Genomic DNA, 23,580 nt, shown 5'->3' on the forward strand with positions numbered 1-23,580 from the left:
TTCCTTCCTCCAACTAGTTCCTATAATTTAAGGGATTGGGAAGGAGGGAAAAAACAGCCACCCTGCAGAAGAGAGAGAAAAGAGGGAACTCAGAGTTGAGCAAAACTCCCAGAGGTGTGCCTCTATTTTACTTTCTGTTACTTTTATCAAGGAAGATAGCTCTTGGTATTATATTTGGATGTGCTGATTCCATTCGGGACTAAAAATTCTTACTAGAAAGACTGCAGAAAGAACGTTTATCCACAAAACTACTACAGGAGAGCCTAGTCAGGACTTTTAGAAAGGTACGCCAGTATAGTCAGATGTTCTGCATATGTTTTGTGGCACAAACCCCTCCCCCACCCATCCAAATATGAATGCCATTAAAAGATGAAGTAAATGGAATTGAAATTTAGCTAGAAAATAATCCTGCGTAATGTCTCCAGTAATCTTGCCTTACTCTCTCAACACAGCAGCCTATAAAGATTTAATGTTGGGTGAAAAAGCAAATAGCTCAAAGAAGCTGTCTTTAATTCTGCAATGGAGAGATTAGCCTGAAACTGGCTAATACATGGGCTGTCATTTCAGCTAAACAAACCCTAATCCAATTACTCTAATATAGGCTATCAAATCATTACAGTTTTTAGTCTTAAAACTGTAAGTTATGAAGCACTGAAATTATTTCAGAATTTTTCTCTTCTATTAATACTGCACAGCTAGACGTTTTAGCCAAGTATCTTCCAACTCAAAAATACTGGTTATACATTTAACATGAGTAAGCAAGCCATAGACAACATGTAACAAAGAAAAATCCTCTCCATTTGGGAGCAACTTTTGGGGGTATAAGAGAATACTCGTTTTGGGAGTCAGTGCGCCATGAGTAGCTAAGAAGAGTCAAATCACAAACAACAGTAACTGTCATGTTTATTCTGCTAAGGCTATATTCAAAAAAGAAAAAAAAATCTAAGCATCTCCATATTTCCTTATGCTAACGTAAGAGAAGCTGCTTTAAGGCTTTTATCATTCAGGCCAGAATGATCCAGACCTCACAAAAATCATGCATGATGTTAAGAATACAACTATGTATGTAACCTTCTGCAACTACAGTGCAGAGGTAATTTCTACACCTTTAAAATCACTAAGGTCTTGTACTGTTAGTATTCAGAGCCTAAAAAAAGGCTACTATGAGCAACCTGATCTAATTAGACCTGCGTTGAGCAGGCGGTTGGACTGGATGACCTCGGAGGTCCCTTCCAACCTAAATTATTCTATGATTCTATACTTTACTCTGTTTCTCCAATTGCAAGAGATATATCTTGAGTCACAGTGATGCTAAAATATACATTAGCAGAGTCATTCTTCAAAATGTATTTAGTTAAGAAAGTTTCTTTATATTGTTATATTTATGTAGACTATATTATTGTTAGAACAACAGTTTCAGTGGTTCCCTCTTAAAAGCTCTCTGCCCTAGCAGTCCTCTCTCCATAGCTGCAATAACCTGCTGCATTTCATTCCTTCCATAATCAGAAGAGATTAGCCTCAAAAGGTACATCTTTCCTTTTCCTTCAAAGGCAAAAAAGTCCCACCTTCACTTATGAAAACAGCCATTCTGGTAATAAATGTTCTTTTAAAAATTTGTTACCTCCTACAGGAAACCTGTGAATTAGACAGTTTTACTGAGTTAATACAAGTAGTTTCGAAGCCCTGATGGGAGCTTTATGAGTAGGAAAACCTATATATTAAAGGCAAGTATCTATAAAGTTTAAAGTATCTAGTGTACTAATATTCCCTAGGCTTAAAGTATTTCATAAAATAAGCAGCTCAAGAACTCAAGTTTTTATTCACACATGCAGTTTAGTCCATCTCCTCTCTCCCAAGACAACATTTTTCTTTTAATTAATGAATGTAAGAAATGAGTAAATGTCATGTCTCTCTTACTTTTTGGCTGCTGGAAATGGGATAATGGAGCCAAAGTAGTTATAAATGGTCCAACCTAGCACAGGACAGAAGCCAAAATGCAGAGCTCTCATCTGGACTACACCCCTTGGAAAGGACTACGTTGACATGCACAGAGCAAGGAAATCTGGGTTAAGCCGCTTGTTCAAAATAGCGCTCATGTCCTTTTTAGAGGCACTGCTTTCGAGAATACAATAACCTATTCTGCAAATAAGATCAGCATGTCTTTTCCTGAGATACATATCAGGAGCAACATATTTTGTTATGTGAATTCATGTCTCTCAGAACTGAACTTGACTGCCAGTGTATTTCACACAGGGCATCTTGCAACCTTCCCAGAGTATATACTTTCAGCCACTAGCAATCAGGATTATATTCCATTAAGCAGCAAAAGTAGGGTATCCATGTATCAGTCTCTTAAGTCATCCAAATCTAAGCAGTGTTTTCTAAATACATTCCTCATCATCATTAACCAAAAGGAGTCAAATTACTTTATGAATACTAGAAAGATGCTTAGCTTTGTATTTTGCTGTAGCCACAGTTGCAGTCATCAAAAAAATCCACTGCAATCTGTAAACCTTAGTAAAATGAAATGCATAAAATGAAGAAATAAAACCAATTTTTGTCCATTTAGGGAATTCACAATGTAGTACCAACAAACTTTTTATAATCTGTGGTACATTGACTACCACAGAAAACATGATACTAGGTACAAAGTCTCTGGACATATTAAGGAGAGACAGTTGAGGCAAGGAAATAGTATTTCCAGTCTCAAATGATTCATACGTTTCCATTCTGAAATTAATAGATTATATCGCCCACCATTAAAAAAAGAAAAAAAAAAGATAATCTAATGGTTTACAAGCTAAGACAAACTTACCTCAATGGTATAAGTCTGGCTGTGCTTGCTAATTTCTCCACTGTGCAAAGTCCTGATTATAGCAAAGTCAGCAGTAGCAGCTGCTCCTCTTTGGCTGCTGCATATGGATGTTTCATCACCTCGAGATCGATCAATATCAGGCCCATCGTGTATCGATTCATCATCTTTGATGTTTGTTGTTTTCTTTTTCTTTTTCTGCTTCTTTGATGCATTCTGCCCATCAGATTGTGCTTTTCGCTGCCTAAATTGGGCAAGCTGCACATGAGAGAAAATCTTGTTAAGGTGAAAGTTTTCCTCTTCATTACTAACAACACCCATTATAAAGGCTTATCAGCTGTTCTGCATAAACTAATCACCACAGAAAACAAGTTGGAGGCTAATGCTGCATATTTGAAATATCGTCAGATTATTTTTCTGTTCACATAGTTTGCTTTAAAAAAAATCAAAAAAGATCTATTGATGAATTCATTTTAGGTTTCATACTAGCCATTTACTGTTTCACAGACAGATAACTAGGAATCAAAACATTCACAGGTAAATGTAAAGGACAAATGTGATGAAATAACCTCTGATCTAATTTCCTTATGCAAAAAACACTTTTTTTTTTTTTTAGTTTTACAGTAATAAATACCTCAACATAAATTTACTGAAGTTATTTTTAACTTTTTGTCTAAAACCAGAAAAAAGCAAACCTTTCTACCACCAAATACCATACCAAGTTTTTAAAAAAAGTTTATATTAGAACTTAAGAAAGCTTCTCAAGTTACTGAGAACAGCATAACGAAAAGGTAAAATACATTATGGAGACAGCAAGCAAATTACAAGATACACTACCTTGTAGCAAAACATGCTGATGAACAAAAAGTCACAGGTGAGTCAGAGAGTTGAAAAACCAATTAGTATGTAAGCTATTCAAATACTGTAAGACTTTTGAAGAGCTTATTACTTTTAATCACTTTATAGTGGTTTACACAAGAAAATCCATTTAAAATACTTTTTTCTTAACAAGAACAGAAATTCTGCTCAGATGAGAAAAGCCATTGACAAGTTTTACTATTTAAAATTCAAAATTAAAAAGATCCTACCAATAAAATCTGGTAACAGATAACACTATTTTCCAATTTAAAAGTCCAAAGTAAATTAAGTGCTACAATACATTTGGTAAATGTAGCTGCAAAGTAAATATAAAGCATTCAAATAAAGACCTGAAAGCTTCAAACATGTTTCACATCAATACTCAAGTATCAGGTACTTTTGATAAGCGTGTTGTCATTTTAAGAAAAAGCTATACTAAATAATGGCAGGTTTGCTCATGATATTCCCCAGACGAGAAAGCCACGTTTCCATTCACCCTCTTCAGCAACACTCAGATCAAGGCGAAACACAGATGCCCTTTCCCAGCCCCTTCCCAGCACCGTCCTGCTACAGCACGAGCTGTCAGTCGCTGTGCTCTGCAGCTCTCCCTTGGCCTCAAGGTAGTTGCGAAGCCATAATCTAAGTAAATATATCACTTGCAGATCAGTTCTGACTTCTCAAGCAGCTTATGCTTTTGTCCCTTTATTTGTATTTCTGCACAGGTTTCTTCAGCCTCCTCTCCATTCTTAGGAGAGCTGACAGCTTGGCATATGGCTCCCGCCCTGTTTACAGAAGGACCTGAAGATTCACTAAGCCAAATATGCTCACCTACGCATTTAAAACTTAGTTCCTCCCTATTTCATCCCCAATTAGTTCAACGTAATGAGTTTTTCCCATTTTTTAAATATGCAACTTTCATTATTTCACAAAAATCTATCAACAGCTTATCAACTCCAAAAATGTTTAACAGAACAAGAAAGGATATTCTTCTAAGTTTAAGAAAAAAAATTATAGATTTACTTTCTCAAAAATGGGAAGGGTGAAGGTTCCAACTCTGTCTCCTTATGGCATTACTACATATTCCTAAACCAGTAAGTTTACCACAACAAAATAGTTGTCAATTTATCCAAAAAAACAAACACAGTTTGTTTTTTGCAACACTGAAAAAAAACCAGATGATCTGATTTCATGTGTAAACACTGAGAGATTTCACATATTTTTAAATAATGACAGACATGTAGTGCCATTGGTCAAGAACTTTCTTCCTCAACTTGATGATTGAAACCTTCTGTAATCGAAAGTTAAGCTGGCTTTTTAAAAGCAGCTTTGCAGTCTTTATTTATCTCCAAAACTAGATGTGTGGCTCAAGGACAAATGAATTACTCCACATTTCTCCTGATGTCTTTTGAATATTTTAGCTGAGGCATCTACATACATCAGATTTCTCTTTCAAAATTAAGCTGTTGATTTTCATTTTTTAAGAATTTACAGATTAATTCCTACCATTTGAATTATACACAGGCCTTATTTTTTTCCTTTTAAACCTTGCTGAAGATGGGCACATATGAAAGCTAACTGCCTCCTGTTCAAATTAAACTATTATGTTTTCATATAACACAAGTTCTCAACTGACAATTTCTTTCCAAAATACGAAATGCTCATACCTAACTACACTATTAGCAACCACCGCATGCACAAATCAAAGCAATTTTTACCCTACACATTCACATATACTCATAATTGTCCAGCTACTAATGCAACACAGCTTCAAATTCACATTTTTAGTCAAATTAAACAAACTAGAAACAAGCAAAGCAGCATAACAGAAAGCGACTGCTGACCAGCTACATTCTGTAGCACTCACATCAAGAGAGAGGAGTCTCAGATATAGCCTGCCTTCAGAAACCGAAGTCAGGAACTAGAGAGTCGAGGATCTGTCTACATTTCAAGGACTAGAAGGAAAAAGTCCATCAGCAGTCATGGGAACTAAGGAAAACAAGTTTTGTAGAATTAAAGCTTTAATTAAAACAGAAAAATGCTTCTGGTTTTGTACTAACCCCCCCCAACCCCCCCCCACTTTTCCAATGTGAGCGAAACAAAAAAAATACAAGCTGATATCACTATGCATTCCTCTGCCCTGTCCTCCAGGCAGATCGCCTCGATAATGCCAAAAGTAAGTCTGTGAAGAACTTAACACCATTTGTCGGTTCCAAATCTGCCGTTTTGAAACAAGTCAATGCCATGTCTTTGCTGAGTTAGAAGAGCTCCAAGCAAGATCAAGAGATGCAAACACTGCAGTTACTCAAGGAAGAGGAATGCTCCAAAATCTTAAGCTGAAAGACACTCAGAACAGGCACTCTGCATCGACCTGCATAAGAGGAGCGAGGAGGAATGGGCTGGCGAGGAAGGATCAGGAATGCACTTAACTGTGATGCAACTTTACCATCAGTTTTCAAATGTGTTAAAAACTATCTAGTCCAAGTTTTCTTTCTTCCACAACCAGCCTACCCTCCAGCAGATTGCCTCCAGCTTATCCCATCATACTGGTAGGACCGTGGATCCTCCAAGTAAAAATTCCTCCTGTTAAAAATTTGATCTGTTTTTTTTTCAGTAGAACATAGTAGCTGCTTTTGCTTCATATCCTTGACCCTCATCTTATGCATCTAAAAGTTATTTGCAATTTGCAGGTCATAGGTTTTCCAAGTCCTGCTTACAGTCAAAAAAGCAATCCTCTTGGGAATAGAGGTGCTTCACAGCAATTCAAAAAATGACATTAGGGAGTCCCCATTTATCCTCTGAATTATTTCTATCACATATGCAGTGTACAATTCAATTGTTAACTGGTTATAGATAAATTGAAGTTTTAAGCTGAACTCTGAGAAACAGACTTTCTTTCCTTTTAATGCATAACTACCTACAATAAAATTGTGCAGGCACTACTACACTTATTTTCAGGCATGCAATTCCAGTGGTGCCATTAACAACAGCTGCTCAGCTTGCTATTAGTTTCAAAATTGTGAAATGATTGGATGTTGGCACTAAACTCTGGGGATGCACAAGACTCATGCTGCCTCTTACAAACCGAAAAACGTTCTTATCTAAAGTCACAAGACTACAATAGAACAGCATGTGGAATGCAGAGAAATAATGAGTATAGCTTTCAAAAACACTTTCCAAAGTAAAATAAATAACATTCAAATATAAGCCCTTAGATATTTAGATATATTTTGTTTATCTAGTTCTGTAGAATTATAACCTCTTCCCACTTAAGAATTCCCAAACAATGTACTAGCACCAATCCTACATCACATGGGACTGGCTATAGCAAAATCACATACACCCTGTACAACATTAGCTTAGGAACATATCAGCATTTAAAAAGCTAACTGGCAGTAAGTCAGAAAAGCTGAGGAGAATCAACTGCTAGTAGGAACTAATGACTCTTAAGAGGGAAGGGCACTAACTTGCAGAATGGTGGGGATTGCTTGTGTAAACCACATCAATTACGATAGTTATTTCATTGCTATAACAATGACATTATCTACCTATTCAGCTATCTTCAGCACATTCTGACCTTCAGCAATTGATGCCACAGTGCCAGGAATCTAGATTTTTTTAAGACTCTCTTCACAAGGATGTGTGGTGACTGGGCATGGGGCACAAGCTGCTTCAGGCAAAATTCCATCTGGATATAAGAAAAAAAAACTTCACAATGAGGACAACTGAATATTGGAACAGATTGCCCTGAGAAATTGTGGAATCTCCCTCACTGGAAATATTCAAGACAGCTTGACAGGACATTAGGTAACGTAATATAAGACCTGTTTTCAACAGGAGATTGGACCAGATGGACCTCAGAGGTCCCTTCCAAAGTAGACCAAGGTTCCTGCATCCCCAAACTCCCCCACTCTGAACCCCATACTCAGCCTTGGCCAGTGGCTTAATTATGGTCAAGTAGCTGTCAAATTAACCCTGATCAAAAACTCGGAGAAATACCCAGGTTTTTGGGCTCTACTCTATTGCCCAGTATGAAAGGCAAAAATGCAAGGAAAGAGACTGTAATCTAGTTTCACATAAAGCTCCAAATGATGATGAGTAAGACTTATAAGTCTTTGTATTTGATCATTCCCTGCTTTTAATAAAAGCATTTTAATAAATCCTAATAGCAAAGCAGCAATTCTGCAATGATAATTGTATGATTTACTTAGCATCCAGACTGCAAAAAGGATGAAATGGATTCAGATGTCCAAGCTAGCTCACGCATGCTGAAGGATCCACAAGCAAAGGAAGGTTTCTTAGGTATTCATTCCAAGAGACTCAGAAGATCCCCAAGCCAGAACTCCCTGGGTCACAGTAGGAATAGCAGTACTGACAGCAGCTTTTTCTATTTTCCCTTGTGAACTACTCTGAATAGGAAAGGACTTGGAGTAAATACATATCATCCTCTTCAACCACAAGATCAAGAGCACATCCAACCGTAATCCTGGCTGCTCATTAAAACACTTTTGTATATCTCCATATAATATTATCACCTTGAATGACTAGTGTCATTGCCTACCGTGGTAAATGTCATGAACCCAACTGTCTATACACCAATTTCAGGATTAACTACTTGATACTGGAAAGACCCCACACAATCTTGTTTGGTAAAACAGAACTTGATGGCAATAATACCAGTTATTATTTGAGAATGTGGTCTCATGATACAGAGGAAAAAAGGCACAGTAAGCCTAACAAACAACTCTTAGCTTCAGTGGTTTGATGTAAACATTGCATTTAACAGCAGACAGCATATCTTAAACCTTCAATCTAGCAGATTGAAATTCTCCACAAGAGTATTATCTGTAACTAAGTACATGGACAGTGGTTAAAAGTGAACTAGTATTCTTTGGCAGATATTGCTCGGGACTTGCCATCAACACAAAAGCCACAAATTTAACTGAGAAAGAGATATTATCCTGTGCACAGACTGAATGCTAAAAAGAGACTGCTCTAAGCTGCATCTGAATGTATGACATGCACTGTGTGGCAAACCGTATCATACAATGACAACTACCATATGGCCCAGAATCAGACAGACTTTCACTGCGAGTACAAGGTGACGCTCAGGCGTATCATGAGATTCACTGAAGCTCATAAACAGTCCCGTGGTAGAAAGGCTCAAGCTTTTCCAATTATAATTCTCTGAATCCTCACCACTGAATGAGATAAAAAGGTATAATTTCTGAATGATTATTGAGAGCTAAAACAAATCTAAAATAAGACTAATATCTCATCTTAGAAGGTGAAGGATTCATTCAAGATTCACCTGCCCTAGTAACGAAAGGTCACTACTCCCCCTCACCACAGGTAAGCAGTTATTCCAATAAAGGTTTTCAGTGACACAGAAAGGCCAAAAAGCAGGGGCCTAGGCTGAGATTAGTTTTGATCACCTATGAAGTGCAGATATGCCCCATGAAATCTTGACTGTGGTGTCTTGCAAGCCAATAAGGACAAACCAAAAAGGCCAACCTGAATTTCAATTTCTTGGACTTCATTCAGAAACTAGAGATCTGCTCTGGCCTTAAGTCAGAGGTTATTTATCCCACCCTCCCACCTCCCGACAACCACAGCATAACTGCTGTAATACCTGTCTCACCTAGGATGAATCTGAACTAACTTTATTGTTCCAAAATAAAGTAACATTATGTCCCACTACAGCAGATAAGAGGCCCTAAAAAGGGATAAGGAAGTGGGAGAGAGAGCAACACTGAGATTTGGACAGTAGTTTCCTCAGGCTGTTTAGATCTCGTTTGTTACTACACCACCAAGTTTTGTAAAAGCTCAATAGTCTGCCCGCCCCTGAAGAGGTGTTTAACAGGATAGCTGGTAATCTTATTTTTAGACAAGAGCGTGGCACTTTGTGGCTTTCCGGCATATCTTCAAAAGGCCCAAGTACTGAGGGCTAAGTTGCCAAAGCACTCACTCCTGAAGGACAACAATTTACAGTGTTGTCTGCATCTTCCAGGTTCCCGATGCCTATACTGAGATGATGATGATTAAGGGAGAGATGAAAGGAAAATAATCAAATAGAGAGGATGATTAGAGCTCTTTCTAGAGGCTGATTTAAAGTTGCCCAAAAATCTTTAAAGTATTCTTTTCCACTAACTAAATAATAGAAGAGTGTCATAAATCTTTCCAAATCCTAAGATAAAAGCCTACAGAAAGTCAATAACTGAACAAGCAACTTACAAGTATGTTCACCCTATTCTGTCCCATAGCTGGAAGTCTGGATTGTACTGTAAGTAAAGAATGTTCCTTGCACAAGTTTGAATCTGGTTGTCCTTTGACACAGATGAAGCTTCAGTTTAGTTGTTCCTTTCAACAGAAGCTGAATTTACTAAATAGGAAACATTAGGCTGAATGAACAAGAAAATAATCACCCAGGAATGAGGTATTTCCAATCTACCCATTCGTATGTTGCACTCAGAATCAAATTTTTCCCAAATTACATGTGCAAAACCTTAGAGTGTTGCATTAATAGACAGAGAGACTTAAGGGGTTCATGAGTATTGGAGGATGCCCACAAGACTATGAAAATCTCCACAGAGGAGACTCTACAGTCTCTACCTAAATACAAGCCGGAGAGTCTCAGCTTGAGAGAGCTGTTCCTTTGCAGCACTCTGCATGAAGCTAAGGGGATCACCACTGCTTACAGTCACAGGTGGAATACCATGGAGGACAACTCAAAATACAGTGAGAGGAACAGCACTCATGAAGATTCCCTCCTTCATTTTAGCAGTTTGTATCAAGCCAGAGAGTACTGTTGTCAACACTATAATCAAGGGCACTGAACTTGAATGAACCTCTCCAGATGGCACTGGGAGCTGGAAAGCCTCAGAATTAGTGTGGTTCTGATCTAGTCTGGTTGTCTTTGTCCCAAGAATTTAAATGGGAACAGACCTAGGAACAGCTAAGTTCATTAGAGCTGTTCTTTTTTCCTGGACAAGCAATGATATTTAAGTGTATGAAAATACTCTTAAGTCAGGTTACAATGATCCATACAGGTACATCAAGAGCATTTCAATATTGCACTGTTACAGGAAAAACAATGACTCAAATTAACAATTAAAAAACTGCCCAGTTGGTCTCTTAACTAACCTACCTCAATGTACATGTTTTTATATTGTTCCTCTCCTATTCCTATTGTTCCTAATAGGAGAGTTCATCACTCTCATATTGAATGCTGTATAACTGCTACTACAGATATGCAGGGTGAAAAAAGCATTTGGTTCACACTAGCACCTTATTTCCCCAAAATAGAGAAAATATCAAATAGATTAGGCCAAACTGACAGTGACAAAAATGAGAGGAAAATAAAAAGCTTGTTTCATGCTGTTCTGCAGGAGGAAAAGATCATCAAGCCTGAAACAAGCAAGTAGTCCTCCTGGCATCAAGGCCAAGGGAGCTGATTTAAATAGAGCCACTTTCCCCTACGTTAATAGAGGAATGCCTCAAAGGCGCATTCTATCTTTCACGTTTGTCCATACTTTACTTGTTCAGCTAGAGCTTCAAAGGCTCCGTAAAGGTGGGGAGGCAAAAGGAACCAGATTTGATGGTCATACAATGACAGAAATGCACTCCTTCTGCTTCTACTAGGTTTACTCATAACACAAACTTTAATTAAAAACTGGATTCCAGAGCTTGCCTCAGCCAGGGTGAAAAAACAAAGGCGCAGGGACAAAGACAACTTTCAGTGTCCTATGACCTTTTGAAACAAATTCTGGAGGAAAGGTGGGGAAGGAGGAGGAGTTATCATAACGTTAACAAATGGATTAATGAATATGTTCAGTCCTCTTCAAGGAAAAGCTTTTCCCCCTTTCCTCACTTAGGCTTTCTAAAACTATCCAGCCTGCCAAAGTCAGGAAATTCCAGGGCAGAGCTAAAATCTGGTCAAATAAACTCTAACAAAAGAGACAAAAGTTTCAATTACATTTTAATATTATAAAAGAACAAGTAAAAAAGTGAGTACTATAGGTTACTTTACTAAACTGCTTGTTTTTAATATTAGAGTCATAAATTTTCTTCGCACTGGGTAACTTCAGTTCCGAGATCCAGCCTGCTGCCCTGAACAATAGAATCTTGTTGACATTTACACCTTAACTAAAGCACTCGCTGTTTTAAGTGGAAGTCTAAAATATGATTTTAGTATCACTTTTATAATGAATGAAAATACAGAATGTGGCACGTTTTGCTGACACAACCAAAAGACAAACTCTAGGAAGAAAACAGACTATTTGATCTTTGGCTGTTTAAATCAAGATATAAAATTATTGCTCTTAACAGCTGAACAGTAAGTGATAGAGGCTACGACACACAAAGGTAAAAATAAAAGCTTTGAGCCCCAAAAGGTGGCACAACCTTAGCTATTGGGATCTTAGATGAATGACAAGATCATGGCCTCTGGTCTTCATGAAAGTTGCCAAAATTCTGAGTTGCTTTCCTTCCAGCTATTATGTCAGCACTTATGAATACCTAATAAAACTGAGCTATTTCTGGCATGTGGTAGACAACATTAGACAACTACACTACACATGACACCAAAAGGATGGAAACTAGACTGCTGTGTACCACCTACTGGCCTACACAAAGCTTACGTTCAATAAACTTAACCACACAAAGGCAAAGGTAAAACAAAGTTCTGGAACTTGCCAAAGATACCATGTCTTTTAGCCACTGAGATAGATTAAAGTAATCACTACAAAATATACTTGACAGAAAAAGCATTAGACTGCAAACTGTAATTAGCACACTATTTCATAAAGATGAACTCTAAAGCAAGCTTCAGCACTGGCACTTTTTGGTAAGGTTGTACAATTGCAAATTCAGTTAAGATTTTAAGTACTTTTTTCAACTAAGCTCTCAATGAAATTAGCCTTGTGAAATGATTTGTCTTCTGGAAGTAAACAGCTGATACAGGCCCCCTGAACAGGTGGCGAATGAGAGAGATTCCCCATATGTTACATAAGCATTATAATTATGTATTAGCTTCCAATTTTATGATTTTTTTCTCTCAGTACTATGCTCAGTTCAACAAAATTATAACACTAGAGTTTACATGCATTTCAGTTGACTTCTATAAAAAACAGTGCAGTCAACCAAATTGCAAGAGGGATTAATTTTACTCATTCTCATCTATAGAACAGTACTTCATGAACTGTTCACAATGAATTATTTAAACAAACTGTATAGGTGTATACCATCTATTATAAGAAAGAGGAATAAACAAAGAGCTAAGGGCCATTCACAGATAACAGACTACTGGGCTTCAAAAGAAGAATTGTTTTACTGCATGGTACAACTTGGTGATCGAATAGAGGCATCAAATCATCCAACTACTCAGAACCTGAACTTTTGGAAAGCAGCACATTCATCAGAGCACTTGTCAGTGTGTAAGTATGTTGCCTCCTGCAACATTAAAAAAAATTATCAGCAGTCTGAGCATTGCTTGTGTCACTTCATTTCCTTCTTAAAGCATCTGGTTTAGCACCTGTTCCTTAACTAGCATATAAATCAGCTGCTGGAGATTTACTTAATCCCTTAGCATTCTTCTTCCAGGGTAACCATCTATTTTCAAAAAACAACTGTGATTCAGTAGCTTGGCATGTTAATTCCAATATACTCAGGTCTTTAAAAAAATAAATAAATAAATAAAGTCAAGAGAAGTATCTTCCAGAATAGGAAAAGTCTAAGTAATAAAAACAGTGTCATTAGATAGTATAGTCACCCAAACTGTTGCCAAAACTTTCTGTTTTCTTCACATGCCACGCTTCCTCCCCAAAAAGTAAGCCGAGGAAAGAATTCTTAGACCATGTGGCAGCAAAAAAGGGTCTATCTTTTCTCTGCACCCAAAGATGACTTTAAACTTGAATCTAAACTCCTGTAATAACAGATGGAAATAGAGAAATAAGTCTCCTTTTGGTAAACAACAATTTATTCTCAGATCTAATATTCGGTCCTTTTCTTTTCTCCTCAAAATCCTTCCTAACTGCTAAGTAATTCATCAATGAGAGACCTAGTTTCATCTAACAAAGCAGAAGCTATGTTTTAATTTTATGGGAGTCCTAAAGCCTTATATACTGTATAGCTAACTTCAGAGAGAAGCAGTACACTGTTCTTACATAAATTAGATAAATGTACTAATACAAAAAAGTTCCTACAGAGTATCTTCAGATTTTTATCACTGTTTTTTTTGAAGGGGGGGAAAAAAACACCATACAATTCTCCAAGCCCCTCTACAAACTTTTAGCAGACTGCTAAGGATACATAGCAATGGATACTATGAATTTACATCCTAGAAAATGGATTTAGTCTTCATTTTGGCTAGGATGTGTGTGTTATACAGTGTACTGAACCTCCTGGACTGGGCAGAACAAGCCTGATCCTTCAAAAAGAAATTCAGAGGGTTTCTCTAAACTGCTTTTGAAATCTGGGTTAAAACAGTCCCAAAAACTTTAGGAGGTACCACTGAAACAGTCAATTCTGAGTTAGTGGTAGAATATCCTGCATTATCAGCAAGAGAAAGGCCTGATATTGTCAGATCTCATTAATTTTTGTAGGAGTTACTTTAAAAAGTAACATTAATTCTTTAAAAACAAATTACTTAAAAACCAATGTTGAAAGTTACTCCAAAGCTGGAGACAGAAACCTTTGCGTTAATAATATTAACAAAATATGAAAGTGGTCAGATTCCAAAATCCCATGTTACAAACTTAGCAGTTAAAATCAAAAGCCATATAGAGAGGTTAACACATGATGTTTAGACAATACAGTTTAAATTACTACATGAATATGTTTCCTCTAATTAGGAAACAAACAAAAGTCACCACCCACGGCCAACTGTGCTTGCCCCTTAGAAGCCCATCACAAAAATACCAAAGTATGCAAGAGCAACAGTTGCCAGTATCTCCAGGCAGCGCCTGTCAGTCAAACTACTGGCACCTTACAACAAGCTGGTATTTGTACCACAGACACTTTCTGATGCTTGCTAATTGTCTGCAGTGTTTGAAGGTTGACATTTCACAGTTTTGTAAAGAGTGATCTTTTAAAGCTATTTTTAAAATATGAAGAACAGAAAACAAAGCTTCAGGCAGGAAAGTAATGGCTCCCAGGTTTCTAGCAATACTATCCTAAAAACAAATTACTTGTACTGGATTTGATTTTGGTGCTACTAAATTAAGTCATATTATGTCTTAGATGCATTTATGTACCAAATAACCACAAGCAGAACACCATTATGTTTATATTTTCAACTGTGGAAGAATCACCAGAATACATTTATTTTCACAGTTTTATAGCATTCTATATATTAATTTCAGTAGGTTCCCAATAAAATATTTAATCCATTTTCCACACACAGATCCAGTTGCATGGATATTTTAAGCCAAATCAAAAAACCGTTCCCTTCCTTGCGAAGGGGTACTTGGAGGCAATATCCAAACACACAGACTTGCTTTGGAGAGAATGGAAAGACTGAAGCAATATCTGATTTTCATCTTACACTCTGCCTCTAGACTCAAGGACCTGGGAAGCCTGAGGACAGTCCTTATCAGTTTAAAAAAAAAAAAAAAAGGCAAGGAAGGTCTTGAGCATTTTTTCCACATCCTTTTGTCACCAGATTGTTTGCCAAGATCATTTTGAATTCTGAGCCTCTTCCAGACATTTGCCACCCACCTCAGCTTGGTACTGCCTCCATAGAGCCATGCAATCTTTCCACTGTCCAAGTCAATAAGGAAAACACTGACTGATACAATTAGGCCCCTGAAAGATTCTTCTTCAAAGACCACCTGCTTTGAGAGTAAGCCATTGAAACAGAAATCATTCTAAGAACAATTTTTCATTTGGCTATAACCATCAAATAATGATTATAGCTAGACTATGCTTTTAGCTTGCTTATAAGATCTCGGTGTCAAAAAATCTACACCATACTGACTGCTAGCAAGAAGTCCTGCCTGAATCAGCCGTATTTACCAAAAGGTTCTCTTGTATTAAGCTCTGTGGGGAAAACAGATAATGCTGAATTTAGACTAAATTACAACTCATTTAGACAAGCCTCATTCCTTTAAAGAGCTCTTTTTCAGTCTTTTGAGACTCCCCGATAAGACCAGAGGTCTTACTGATGACTACAGCCTTGGTCATGGTGTATTATCAAAGCTTCTGGGGGGGGGGGGGGGGGAACGGAAATCGCTGTTTCTCCAAAACCAAGAATACTGATTAGAAATCCACAAGAAACAAAACTGATCATTTTGGATAAACAACTGCGGTATGGGAATTGCTCCTTCTTGTGGGATCTGAATCAATACTTCATTCCAGCTCATACAGTCCATCCCTATATAACACACAATAAAAAACTGCAAATTCTAATTAATCTTAAGAGGTTCTGTCTGTCCAAACTCCTCTACGTTCTAGATGCAAGAAAACTTACTCCCAGAAGCATTTACCATTTCTGGTTTGTGCTGATGCTGCAAGAACGGGGCTTCAGTCTGCTGCATGTTTTTTCTGATCAGGACTCCCACATTTAACAGCAGGGCATATTTATCTTTTCTCCTGCACTACAACATTTAGTCTATGTATTAACTAAATGAGGAAAAAGAGTGTACTAGAACTTGGATGAAGTGTTGAAGAGAGCATTCTCTGGATGTTGGAAAAAAGCATTAACTATCAAATTGCTTTCTGAGTCTCTACCTACTACCTATTACCCTTAGCCTTGTTAATTTAACTTCTTCCTCCTAACAGGCAAAAAAAAAACAACAACAAAAAAAAAAAACACAACAGCAAAAGCTTTACTCTGCTGTAAGCCATTTTAGTTGTATTCACATAGAGTACTTCTAGCTTTTTTTCCACTTTACACTGTGTGTCCTCTTACAAGGAAGTGTATATACTTCAGTATCTACTTCAGAGATATTTAAGGAGCAAAAATTGAGCAAGCTAATTTGAAAGGCAGAGAGAATATATTAAAAAATGAAATAAAGCACTAATAAGATCTGAATAGTTTTGCTCAAATTTACATTTCTCATTAACAAAGAAATCTGAAAGGAAAAGGCACTTTTAGAATTAACAGATTGTCTAAATATAGACTTTATTAAAAACCAACAGAAGATTATCAGTTTTCTCAAGCCGACGAGTGACATGGAATTACTACAGAATTTGAGGTTACATCCTTGGCAACAAGACAAACAGCTTCTTAGCTACAGATCAACAGTTTAAATGCAGTTCAGGCTAAGCAGGGAATAAGAGCCACTTCTTGATAATAAATACAAGTGGTGTGATGACATCCACCCAGCTATCAAAGGCAATCATTTCACAAACATTAGTATTAAGATTTTCAAAGTAGTCTGGAGAATTTACATACATTTTTAATAAATTACTGGAAGGAGCTCTGGCTGCCTCAATGCTCTAACTTTGGATGCAACTGAACAAAATCTTGAATCTTCAGTTCATAAAAAAATTAAGTTTTTGAAATGTTTTGCTTTCTGTAAACTGGAAATTACTTTAAAACAAGCCAAACTGAGCTGTGCTTCATCATTTTTTCCCATTTTTATCTAATTTTTAAATGAATTTATGCCATGTGGCATGTCTAGCACTGAACGGATAGAGTGAGAATGAAGCCACCAAACTCAGTATGTTTGTGAGATACAGCTCTGTGAGGAGCAGACCAGACATACGGGAGAACCAACCAACTGCATGAATTTTATGCTCAGTGTGCAAGACTTGACAGGTTTGTGTTATTTTGACAGGCTTATATTATTTTTACACAAATGCTGAATTATGAGAGAGAAAAGTACTGGTATTAATCACAGAATTTCAGACTTTACTTCTTTGTGGACTTTGCTTTTTTTTAAAAAAGAGGCACAAAATTGAATTCCTGGAATATATTCCAAGTAATGAAGAAAATCTAGGAAACAAATCCCCTTTGAAGAGTCCTGTATAAAGATTTCCTTTATCTCTTAGAACACAGCTAACTGTGCTAGCTATTGCAACATACTACTGAACGTATCCAGAGAAGGAGTTTTCTTGTTGTTATTATGGAGTGTTATCTACAACAGTAAGGTATTTCTCCTATATAGCTTTTAAATTAAAATATACATTCTCAATGGATGGTATTTACGTTAATGCAGCTACCTGACTTCAGCAGCATATACGAGTTTAAGAATTTTTCCCTTGTTGCTTTGTGGTCGGATGCAAGAGGTTTCTTCACAGAGAAACAAGAGTTTGAGGACAACTAAAAACTTCAAAAAACAAAACCAGGCCCAAATCAAGTGATAACCATTTCTGTTAATTCATAGCCTACCAGAAAAGTCAAATGTGAGTAAGCTCCTCTGCAATTTGATCTGCTTATTTTCTGTAACACTTATTCATCAATATTTGCACAGAAACAGGCTCAAAATCCCATCTATTCTGAGTCTTCAATTCCAGCAATTTTTTTTTGGCTCTTTACTGGGTGTCTCCAAAACTACAATCCTGAGGTAATTGGCCATGACAGTTTAGTTTCCATCAAATGCATTTTCCACTATAAATATTTCCAAAGCAGTATACCACCTCTTTAAAATCATTAACTCTAATTGTGAAGAGTCTTATAGTTCTTCATGCATCGAGATTCAGGAGCATGGTCCAAAAGACTACCTCCTCATTGTTTTATGATCATGCAACATCTTAGGGTTATTACAATTTGTTCTATGGTCATTCCCCCTACTTTCCTAAGCTTGATATTTTGTTTCCAGATTGTCATATTCATTTGTCCAGCTGACAACTTCTGTATTTGTTCTCTTCAGAAGCTTGTTGGGGTTTCTTTTCATAAGGGGGAAGAGCAGGAAAAAAAGACTGCACACTTCTCTGAACCAAAAATCTCTAAGAAATCTTAAAATTTTTATGCACACTTGTTTCCTTTCTCCACTGGTTGTAGAAAAGGTAGTTAATCCTATAAAATGTTGTCTTCCTAGGAAATCATGTGAAAATGAAGACTAAGGTTTCTTCTGAGAAACAGGAAAAGAAGAACCACCAACAAAATATGGCATGCCAACACTTCGCAGTCAACATACAAGTGTCTCATCACGATAAGTTTCAAGATCAATTTGCTTTATGTTTCAGCTTTCAGCACAGCAGTCAAACGACTGCATTTATCAGGCGCATTTTATTGAACTGTGGTTCATTTATCAATGTATCTTTGCAAATTCAAAGCACTGCATTAGCTGGTACCAGTAACTATATGATTTAGAAACAATGGAAAAATATATTGAAATCTCTACCTATGGGGCAGAAAACTAAAACAGCTTTTGGCTGCTGAATGAGGATCCCTAATAATTGTACTATTAAGACATAATCTTATATTGAAAATAAGGTAGGATAACAAAGTTGGACTTACTTCAGCAGCCTTTCTGCTTTTGTCCTCATTTTTCCCCAGATTATTTCACTATTCCAAAGGGTAAGATGCTATAGTAACCATATATTATTCCTCAGTTGATGTCTGTCCAGACAAATATTTAAAAGCACACACTTCTTATAAGGATATTTTGGGTGTAAAAAAACAGAGGAGTTTTTAGTAGCATCTACAAATATCAAAAGGTCCAATTTATTTCCCTTTGAATATCAAATGCACTTCATTGAAATCACTTTAGAAAGAAAGAATTTCTGGTGGTGATCATGCTTGTTTTCAAATCAGTATTAAAAAAAAGAAAAGACTTGTCTAGATACTGTTGCAACTGAAGAAAAAAAATGTTGCCTTAATTAGATGTCTTGGTATTGTGACACCCACACTAAGAAAACAAACAGTTAGGAAAGCAGACTATAAAAATAGGAAGGAGAATTTTGCTGAAATGAAGAATGTCTTGGATGTAGGTGAAGGGCTATTTCATGCTTTCTTCTCTGTAATTCCTACTCTTGACACACAAAGCAAAAAACATACTAAATTGCATTTTTATAATATAACTTCTGGCTTTCAGAGTGCAAAGAACAGTGTTGTCTTATTTCTCCCTTTTTGTGAAAAAGGGCAAATTCATCAGACATCTTGGTTTAAGGACCAATTTTTTTCCAAACTCTGTACAGAACAAAGGTTATTTTGAAATGATATTTATCTGCATCCTTAGAACAGAGCAAGTATTAAGTCAAGCTCATTCTATCTCACATCAGTAATGTAAAGTAGTCAGCTAGTTCAGAGTCTTGAATAAAAGAGTGTATTTGCAACAGCATTTCAAACAAATTAAGGCCTGTATCAAAAGCAAGAACAGATCTCTGAAACATGGGAATAGGGATCAAACTCAGGAAACAGAAGAAAATGGAGAATGTACTTATAAAGAGTGCTAGCAATATCAGCTGCTAGAGAGAGATGAATCCAGAATTTCAATTCAAGCACTATTTTTACCAGAACCAAATAATGTCAACTTGAAGAAAAATACACTTAAATACAGAGGAGTTTGGGGGCATTTTTGTTTTAGGGAAACAGAACACTAAGAAAACTGTAAAGAGGAGGTAGCTCTTTTAGTCTCAAGAGAACACCGAAGTTCTATTAAAAATTTCAATCATTAGGCTGCCCATCCTAATTTTTCTTTTACTATAAATAGAATGTGTCTTGTAGGTGATTTTACAAATTACACACTATATTAGTAGCAATAAATTCTATAGATAAAATACATTCAAATCTCAAATGTGTATAAATCTTCTTTGCCATGATAAAGTGCAAAGATATTCAGTTAAAAAACAAAACAAAAAAACACTCTGAATTGAAGTGAGCACCTTACTTATTGTTCTTCTCTTGCCTCTACTCAATTCCTGACCTGTTTGCTTTTACTCAAGTGTTTAAAAACAGCACATTTTCTCCCCAGGGTAATGTTCAGTCCTTATATCTGTGATACTCTGAGACAAAAATAATAATAATAATAATAATAAAAAAATAAAAATAATCAGTTCTTAGACTTACACTGATAATCAAAATACACACATGTAATTCTTACATACCTTTTACTATCTGTATTTAGAAGTGATAGTAGTGCAAAGGAGAAAAAATAGACTGAAGCCCCTAAAGAAAGAAGGGCCAAAAGGTACAAGTCCAGAAGTATTTGGGAGAAAAAGTAGCTTAGCAACGCAGAGGAGGAATGCTTAGGACTTAGGTACAGGTTAGTGAAGATCTTCATGTGCAAGAAAAAGGATTCCCCCATCCTTAAGTCCATCTCTTTGTTACAGTGCTTTTTCATAGTTTTACTGCACTCCCCTACTTCTTTATAAACAAACAGATTAGGCAGTTTGGATTCACATCTGTTGAGCTAAAGCTCACCCACACCTTTCCAGAAGACTCTTTTTAAGTTAGCCTACAGCCCCCTCAAATTTCTTCCTGTCTTGTCCAATAATACACATATATCATCTTCCGATACAGACATATCCCAGCACCATTCCCATTCTGTGAACTTTTAGGCCTCTCCTCCATAATTTATGAAGAGTGTTAGTAAGCAGTAGGGCTTTACGATGAAATGAGCACTTCATGATATGGTTGGATATGATTTCTAATTCTAAAAGAAAAGCCAGTTAAGAAAATGTAGACTGAAAAGAAAATTCATGTTTCAGGGTTCTGCTTAAGTGCTTTTGATGGAGTTACTGGAGGCAAACATAAGATAAGCAAAATGAGTAGTCTGTACCTGAAAGCAAAAAGACATGTCGGTAGTCTAGTTCTTTAATGAAGTCTAAGGTTTTAATTTATTTTTTTTCCTTTATGATGAAACACTCCTACTAACCAGTGAAATACTAGTTTTTTTCTTCTTCCTCTTCAAGTAAATTACAGGGGATCTTAAAGGGCTGTGTTTTATAAACACGATCTACGTGTTAAATTATGCTGGGCATGTTAAATTAGACGTTTAATTACCATGGAACATAATTATTCCATGCTTTACTTCAGTCTTTTAAATTAAAAACTGATCAACAGCTTTGTCTGAAAGATCTGAAATTTCTCAGGCTGATGAGCTCAGATGAGGAGGCAAGATCTTTTTCTCCCCTCAAAAAAGTAAGATGTAAGTATGCAAGTAGCAAACATTCTCAGATTATTAGGCAATATTTTAGTTACACTGTATCATTCTTATCTTCAGCCACCAGAAATATTCACATGCATGATCAGAAGACAAAATATGCAATTATTTCTTTTTACTATTCAAACTGTGAAAGCATCTTATCAAATTAGCTATACAACCTGTACTGCTTGTCTACTGAGTGTCACCAGAGCTTCACAAACCAACTTCACTGTTCCATCTGCTCAGTGATTCTCTGGTAGAGATCAAAAGTTTTTACACTGCTTATTCTGCACTCAAGTGTTTAACTAATCCAGACAGCGCCTTAATTTCTTAAGGTTCTTTAACAATTGCATGGTTTCTTCAAATACAGCAGCAAGAATGTATTACAAGCATACACAGAGCTTTGAAACTCAGGACATGAAATAAAGCTATTTTTAGCATTAGACCTTAAGTCCTGAACCAACCTGAAGCTGAGCAGAATTTACAAAGTAAATTGTTAAAGTATCTTCCCCCCCCTCCCCCCGAGGGGGAACAAACAAACAAAAAGCAGCTAGGGAGCATGCCCTTCCCCAACACAAATTTAACCAAGAGCCTCAACATGAGAAAAGCATATATAAAGTTAAATACTTTAGGAACAAAATTCCAGTGTTGTAAAATGGACTCTTTTATAAAACTTGCTTTGGACAGCACCTGTGTTTTTCAGTGCCTTCCAGAAGTATATGGCAAGAACTCCTCTAGAAAACTGCAAGACGGCCTGCCTTTTAATATGGTTATATATACAAATAAAACCAAAACATTTAAGGACTTTTCAAAAGTTTTGCCAAAATACTCTTAGCCATTTTCTCACAAGGGCATCTGAGTCCCTGTTGTTTTCATTCTGAAGCTAGCAAATGACTCTGTATAGTTTTGAAAGCTGATCAAAATAGTGCAAAATCCTGCTAAGAAAAGCCAGCTACCAAGCTACTAAATAAATATATAAAATTAACATACTCAATTATCATAAATAGCATCCACTTCAATGTTAGATGAGCTTTCCAAGCAAACTGATACACACGCATGCACAGCTATTATGTGTTTGTAAATATCCCACCAAGATCTTCAGGCATCACCTAGCCCAGCCTTTTGTAAAATCAGGTACGCCAACGCTATCTCAGGCAATCAACGATATTCTAGAATCTCTTAAGTAAGGCACATAACATATCTGATTGATTTCTTATTTCATTGTGGTTTTGGGCACTGATCAACTTAACAGTACGCATCTAATATTTCCCTTGCTGGCACTCATCTCACTGCCACCTTCTCTCACAGTCCTCACAGTTTCCCTGAACTAGTGGTTCTGACAAACATCTTCCCTTTCTCCCACATAATCAATTTTGGATCTAAGACGCAATTGCTTGCTTTGGAAGACAGAAGATTTCTAAAGGCACAGAGAGACAAACGTCTACAGAAGAAAGGTTAATATCCAGCATGCTCATCTTGCAGCAAGGAAAATGAATGACTATAGGCTTGGAAAAGGGAGCATGTAATTTACTGCATTTAACTTTTGTACATCCCTTGCTTTTATGGGATTTTAACAGCCAGAATAGCGACATAAGTTGTTACCACTTCATAACAAAGATTTGCTTTATTCTTGAAAAAGAAAGAAAGAAAGAAAAAGGTCAGCAAATACACGTGAACATTGGTGAATCTCCATTAAGAGCTTTTTATTCCATTTTTCAAATGGTGTACTGGAGAAGGCTGATGTGTCTGCACTGAGCCAGGCTTGTATACACTTAGCCCCACTCAATCAAGATAAGACATACAGTGCAGCTTCTCATTTCCAATATGAATAAAAAAAAATCAAAGAAAAGAACTTTCCATTGCACAAAATCCATTTGATAT

At 36.6% G+C, this 23,580-nt stretch overlaps 1 protein-coding gene across 8 annotated transcripts in view; it reads right to left on the reverse strand.

Moving 5' to 3' along the window:
* The window catches only part of AKAP9 (A-kinase anchoring protein 9), a 129,021-nt gene that overhangs the window by 101,870 nt on the left and 3,571 nt on the right, over positions 1-23,580 (reverse strand). For 7 of the 8 annotated variants that reach the window (XR_010883502.1, XM_067291718.1, XM_067291715.1 and 4 more), the window contains exon 2: positions 2,816-3,070. Coding sequence is in view for 6 of the 8 variants with exons in the window: in XM_067291718.1 (XP_067147819.1) it covers positions 2,816-3,070 (255 nt within the window). In the remaining 2 variants the exon portion in view is untranslated. Of the gene's footprint in view, positions 1-2,815; positions 3,071-23,580 lie in introns of those variants that run through there. The other variant, XM_067291721.1, reaches the window with a different exon arrangement.

Source organism: Apteryx mantelli, chromosome 2 (genome assembly GCF_036417845.1).
Source record: "Apteryx mantelli isolate bAptMan1 chromosome 2, bAptMan1.hap1, whole genome shotgun sequence".
NCBI lineage: Eukaryota > Metazoa > Chordata > Aves > Apterygiformes > Apterygidae > Apteryx > Apteryx mantelli.